Source organism: Merops nubicus, unplaced genomic scaffold (assembly GCF_000691845.1).
Source record: "Merops nubicus isolate BGI_N331 unplaced genomic scaffold, ASM69184v1 scaffold18865, whole genome shotgun sequence".
NCBI classification, from domain to species: Eukaryota; Metazoa; Chordata; class Aves; order Coraciiformes; family Meropidae; genus Merops; species Merops nubicus.
In genome coordinates this window covers 1-6267 of record NW_008607823.1, presented here as the reverse complement: position 1 = coordinate 6267, position 6267 = coordinate 1, and the positions used below count along the sequence as shown (strand labels likewise).

The 6267-nt window shown below is 50.7% G+C and overlaps 1 protein-coding gene across 1 annotated transcript; it reads left to right on the top strand.

Annotated features, from left to right (window-relative positions):
• Nucleotides 1–3: 3 nt before the first annotated feature.
• On the top strand, nt 4–4171 carry LOC103772744 (chromosome unknown open reading frame, human C15orf57; the record flags this gene model as incomplete). Its single annotated transcript, XM_008940087.1, has 3 exons — nt 4–169; nt 2192–2348; nt 4033–4171. Coding segments are annotated over 3 exons (462 nt in total), but the record flags the coding sequence as incomplete, so codon positions are not given.
• Between the last annotated feature and the right edge of the window lie 2096 nt (nt 4172–6267).

Genomic DNA, 6267 nt, shown 5'->3' with positions numbered 1-6267 from the left:
TGCCTGCCGCGCCCCGAGCAGAGGGACGCGGGCGACGCCTTCACCGACTCCTTCACGGACGGCTGCGCCCAGGGCGGGAGCCAGGGCAGTGGGGCCGAGGGCGCTGCCCAAGCGGGCCTGAAGCCCTGGGCACCCCTGAACGACTCGGAGGTGTACCTGGCATCCCTGGGTGAGTGCCTGGTCAGGGTCCGATTCCTGTTTGCTTCGGTGCCCGAGGGCAGCTGCAGCTCTGTGTGACATGGCTGAGGTGCCACCAAGGAACTGTTTATCGAGTACAAACCAAAGAATTTGGGGGGTTTTCCCTCTAAAATAAATGGGATAGGGACACCACTGGTTTTTCTCTGAAGACCAGGTAGTTCTACTCTAGCTGACAATGCATTCTGGACTCATTACAGAGCCTGTGTGGTTCTGTGTCACCAGTTTTTTAGCTCGCTCTTTTTATGGGATGTTGGGAGATGCTTCTGAGTGGAAAGGGAAAAGTGAAATTTATTTCTGTGACCTGTTTTCTGATTGGACAAGGAGGGACAGTTATAGGAAAGAAGGCTCTGATGCTTTCCCACCTGCTAGAGTCTGTATTTTAAGGTGACAGATCACACAGGTTGTCTTTGTGTGGTTGCTTCTCCTAACTCCTGCGTAACCTTTAACACCATAAATTGACTGTGAACAGTGTAACAGCTGATAGAGACACTGGATGGGAGGGCAGGTGAGGTTACTGGTACTGGAGCTGACATCCTAGCCCACCTAAAGTGCTGCACTCTTTAGCCCTAAGGCCATGGAGTTTGTCACCCTGTTTTAAGTCTTTCCTCCTCCCTTCAGAGGCCTCACTGTACAACAGTGTTCAGCCCCAGGACAGATGCTCCCGTTGCCTGGGAGGAGGAAGCTTTGGGCTTCCCCTGCTCTCCAGCACTTGGACTGCTGCTCCCTCCACTCACAGGAAAACTCTCTTCTTTTCCCCTTCCTTCCTTCCCTCCCTTGGAGCTGTGTCTCAGGCTGGTGTGTGACCTGTTTGCAGTGCAGCCACACGTGTGTCTTGGCACACACAGGAGGCTGCAGACAGAAGCAGCCCAGGAGGGATGGGTGGCAGAAGTGGCTTTTGAAGGTTTTATTTCTGCTGGAGCCTCCCTCTTGCCTTAGTTGCTGTTTTAGACTGTTGTTTCACAGCATACTAGGTAGAGCTCCTGGTATCAGATCAAGGGTGCCACAGAACAAGGCATCAGCTTCTTTTCTAGTATTAATTAGTGCTGTCAGTGGATTAACTTTTACAAGCAGGCTTCAGCCTCAGTCTGTGTTTTCTCAGAGCCAGGATGAAAGTGTAACACTAGCACAAAGCTTCTCTTGTCCATTCTGGCTAAGACAACAGAAATAAACCTGTTGTGCATTTGTACCTGGCCAGGATGGGTGGCTGAAAGCACAGCAGCAGCCTGGCTGTGTGTTCAGGCAGATGTGACAATTCAAAGCTGCTGAACAGGCAGAGGCTCTGGGTGACAGCTGGGTTCTGGGGCACCAGGCAGCTCCAGCAGGTGGGCACTGCCAACCACCCCAACCCAGCTGAAGGTGATGGGATTTTCCAATTTAAAAATGTGTTTATAAGTCAATAGCTGACCCACTTTAAGGAAGAAACCCTCCTAGTGGGACTTATGTGACCAGAGGAGTTAAATGGACTTTCCTGTAGCTTGATGTCTTGTCACTGGATTACCCCGTGTGCTTTTCATCATCCCCTGGGGTGAGGAACCCACAGTACCACATTCTGTTAGGAGACACCCAACCAATAATACTGCTGCACTGGCTTTTTTTTACCCCTATTTGGGCATTATTTGGGTTCATGCTGCAATTAGCAGGATTTGTATTTCATGCCAATTTGCATGGAAGTTGTGGGAACTCAATGCCTGTGGGATCTGAACCCCCCAGTGGGATTTCCTGGGAGTGAGTGTCAAAGTTCTGAGAGCTCAGACATGGGCAGAGCTGACTGGCTGCACAAACCTTATTTCTTTCAGAAGAATCACTTGAAAAATGTCACCTAAAAAACGACAGTCATGCAGACTTGGAATGCAAGGGGGAAAATTACTTTTAAAATATGACTTAGTCCTGAAAAGTTAATTTGGCTGTCTTGACAGAGCAGCACAGAGACTTCTCTTCTTCCCTTTGAGACAAACATGAAGGTCAGGCAGCCCCCTCCTTTGTCTCTTCACAGAGAGAAGACTGATGAGGATCAAAGGGCTGTCCCAGGAGGTGACCTCCAAGGACATGCTGCACACCCTCGCCCAGGCCAAGAGGGAGTGCTGGGACAGGTTCCTGCAGGAGAAGTTTGACTCCGAGCTCTACCTAGAGGGCCACGAGGCTGATGAGAGGTAATCAGCAGGTCGATGGGGAGGGGACACCTCTTACCCTGGGGGCAGACAGGTTTCACTGCTTCAGAGCTAAAACTGGGCTTTGTCAGGACTTGTGACAGGGCACTGGGAGGAAAATAACATCTCCTGGGAGCCTGGTGAGGCTGCCACAGGCTGGGACACCTGGACAGTGACTGTTGGCACCCAGGGGAGCACGCAGAGTGTGCAGGGTGTGAACTTCCAGTGCTGAGCTCCAAACTTGGCATCCCTCAGACTGGGCTGCTCCAGCGTGGGGACAGCTGGAACCCACTCCCCAGTGTCCCTGTCACGTGTGGGGGAGGTGAGGAGGGGATGGCTGATCTGTCTCAGATTGCCTGTGTTTTAAGGCTCAGGTTCAGAAGCAGACCCCAGGCCATTCCCTGCATAGTTGAAGTTAAGTGCTGGTTCAGACACAAGTGGGAGTGAAGCTCTTCATCCCCACCCTGAGATCAGCTCTCCAGTGTCTCTCCCTTCCCTGCCTCTGGCAGTGCTGCTGCTCAGCAGCCCCTCTCACAGGCAGAGCCCTTTCCTTCAGCAGTCTCCCCAGCACTCTGTTCCCTTTTTCTGAGCTGACATTTTTCATGACTGCTTCTGACTGAAAAGAAGATTATTCTTTCCCTTGAAGAACATCTACTTAAGCTAGTTTAGGAGTTTAAGTGTGAAAAATAATCCATGTTAATAAGAAGTTTTTAGATTTTTCTCTTTGACCAGTCCACTTCAATGTGATTTATATTTAAAAACAAGCCTCTGTGGATGTATGTGCTCTTTCTACTGTTTTTAAAAGCTGGGGATGTTACCTATGGAAGAATTTCCCCCCCCTAGAATTTACCTGTAAAGTTCAAGGTCACTCCTGCACAGTGCTGAAATATTTGATTCTCACCCACCAACGTAATTAAACAAGCCTTAACTTCTAAGCACACAGATAATTTCAAGGACATTACCAAGTGAAGTTCTGCTCTTGTGAAAGAGCAAGAGCAGATTGTGCTGTGGTGCTCTTGAGGGACTTAAATCATGTTTGTGGAAGATGAGCACACACAGACAGTTAGGAATTACAATATTAAACTTCTAGAATTACAGCCAGTATTTAAAAAAAGGTAGAGTAGATCTGTTCTGGTGGGACCAGTTATTGAGGGAGGTGCTGTAAGACACTAATTATGCCAGTCTGTATTTCTAAACATCCCTAAAATCCATGGGGTGGTTGGCATTCTGCAGTGCACCTAGAGCCTTTTTCAGCTGCCATCTGCTGGTGTTGTGAGTGGTCACACACTTTTGGCTTTATTCCCCTCCCTGCCCCCTCTGTTTCCTAATCTTCATCACAACTAGGCAGTCGTGGGGTTGGTTTCTTTTGCACTATTTTTGTTGCTTCCAGCCTGGGGAGCTGGCAGTGGGATTGTCTGTGCCCCAGCCTCGTGCTGCAGGAGGGCACGGCTGAGGTACCTGCTATGGATTCTCCTCACTGAGAGCAGAACTTTCCTAGCCATGGCTTAAAGAGCCCAGCTAGAGCAGTGTCTGTGCAGAGTGAGGACTCCCCTGGCTCCTCGGAGGTGGGGCAGTCTCAGGGCAGAGCTCACCTGGGGCAGCAGCACACGGAGCCCAGGAGGATTCCCCGGCGCGGTCGTCGGGCGGGTCGCTGCTCCCTCCTCTCACTGTCTCTGCTCTCCCTCAGCACCCTGGAGCACCTGCGGCGGTGGCTGCAGCCCGACAGGGTGGCCATCAGCAGCGAGGAGCTGCAGTGCCTCCTGCCCCCCGAGCCCCAGCCAGAGGGGCTGCAGAGCCAGCAGGAGCCCCCGCCCGCCGAGCAGTGAGACGCCCGCCCCGCCACGAGCTGCCTCCTGTCCCAGAGAGGGAGGAGTTCTGCCCAGTAACAGTGACAACAGGGGAGGGAGGGGGGAAAATGTCAGTTATCAATCATTTAAGAAAAAAAAAAAACACCAGAGAAGACCCTCCCAGCTCTGGTACTCCAGGGACAGCAACTGGCATTGTTCCGGACCAGAGCAGCACGCCTGTGACACTGGACTGAGAGCTTTGGTCTTCTCCCAGCCTGCAGCAACCTGATCATTCCAGTCTGGACTGTGTGTAATTCATCAGGAGACACACTGGACAGCAGAAGCAGTTATTCAGACACGTCAGAAAACATGGTCTAGAGCAGAATGTATAAAACCACTGAATCAGGGTTTTTTTTCCCCTGTTTTGTACCCTTTTTATTACTTAGTTGGGCATTTTTTTTTCTTTCCTGCAAAGTCCTCTGAGGCATTTTCTGTAGCTCTTCACTAGTTCAGCTTTAGCTGTGGCTGCAGAAGACATTTCTCACCTGTGTGACTCTGGAACCCCTAAAGGACACTGTCACCACACTCATTAAATTGATGGTGTCAGCACGGTAGCTGTTTAACATTCCTCTCCATGTAACAAACCCTCCTACAACATCTCACTTCAGTGGCCAAACTCTCCATTAGAGATAGACTGGAGGGGTGGGAATCTTTTTGTTTGGTTGGTCATTCTGTACCTGCTCTCTGGCCTTTCCAAAAAAGGGTCAGCTGAGAGTGTGTATGAGGAAACCACGAGGGCTAACCAGGGAGGCAACGAATAACTTGGTTTTGTCACAGGCTTGTGAAAGATTACCTGACTTTAAGTGTGTTCTGGTATTTAATTGGTGTCCACCCTGTTTAACACTGAAGATTTCCCATGACTCATGGAAGAAGCTGTGGTCCTGCACTGGAGGAGGCTGATGTCCCTCTGGCATGGGCTGCCTGCCTGGCACGGCCACGGGAGGTCAGTGGAGGGAACCAGCACCCATCTGCCCATGGGCACAGCTCCCCCAGGCACAGCTCCCCAGGCACAGCTCCCCCAGGCACAGCTCCCCCAGGCAGAGGTGTAGGGCTGCTTCCAGTAGTCCCTGCACGCTGGATTCATATGTTCATAATGTATCTGTATGAAAATACATTTTTTTTTTTAAAGTAGCTCCTTGTTCCCTGTCCCTACAGTTACAAACGATGCTGTGAGCTCATCCCCCTGCTCCTCTCAGTGCTGCTCCCTCAGTGATTGTTTCCTCCATCAGCACCATCAGTGTAACCACCCACCCCAGGCTCACCCCTCACAGCAAAGTCACCCTCAGGATTCTCCATTAGAACAAACGAATTTTTTTAAGACTTGAGACATGTGGTGAATCACCTGAACATCACTGCTGGGGCTCACAAGTCTCCTGTCTTGCAGGGTGGTTTTTGTCAGCTTTTAATCATCCCTTTTAATTTACCTCCCCAAAGAAGTCTGCTTTCCTGTGCAGATGCTGTGCTGTAAAGCTCTCACCTGTGGCATCAGCCCACAGGAAAGATGTTCTGAGTATTGGCCAGTGGTGGTGGCTCCTCTGCCTGTGCTGTCTCATAGGCAATATGTTTCCTTCATTAGCTTCACTGACTGGTGCTTGACATTTTCTTGTCCATTCCTGTTAAAGCCACCCAAGAAAAACGTACTCAATATAACTGAATAAATAAAACTGAATAAAAACTGAATAAAATAACTGAAACCCTTAGCACAGAACCTGCTGTTTCCTCTAGAGACAGGACCTCAGACTGAGCAGCTCTCAATGTTCCATATTTAAAGATGAAGCCCAAGGAAAGGGTCTGGGGAGAGCTGTCCAAGCACAGGATTAGCCAAGGTCTCTGCATTCCCATCGATGCTGTGCCAAGAGCTGCACAGCTCTGCTGGGTACTTACCTGCCTGGACAGGTGATGGGGGGTTAACCACCTGCCTCGGTCTGCCCAAAACACCAGCTCTGGGAGCTGCTTCTGCAGGAAGAGCTGTTTAAACACCTCAGGGGAGAACGGCTCCGTTAGCAAAGGGCTGGGGGCAGGACGGGCAGGAGGGAGTCCTGCTGCTGGGCACAGGGACAGGCACAGAGAATCCA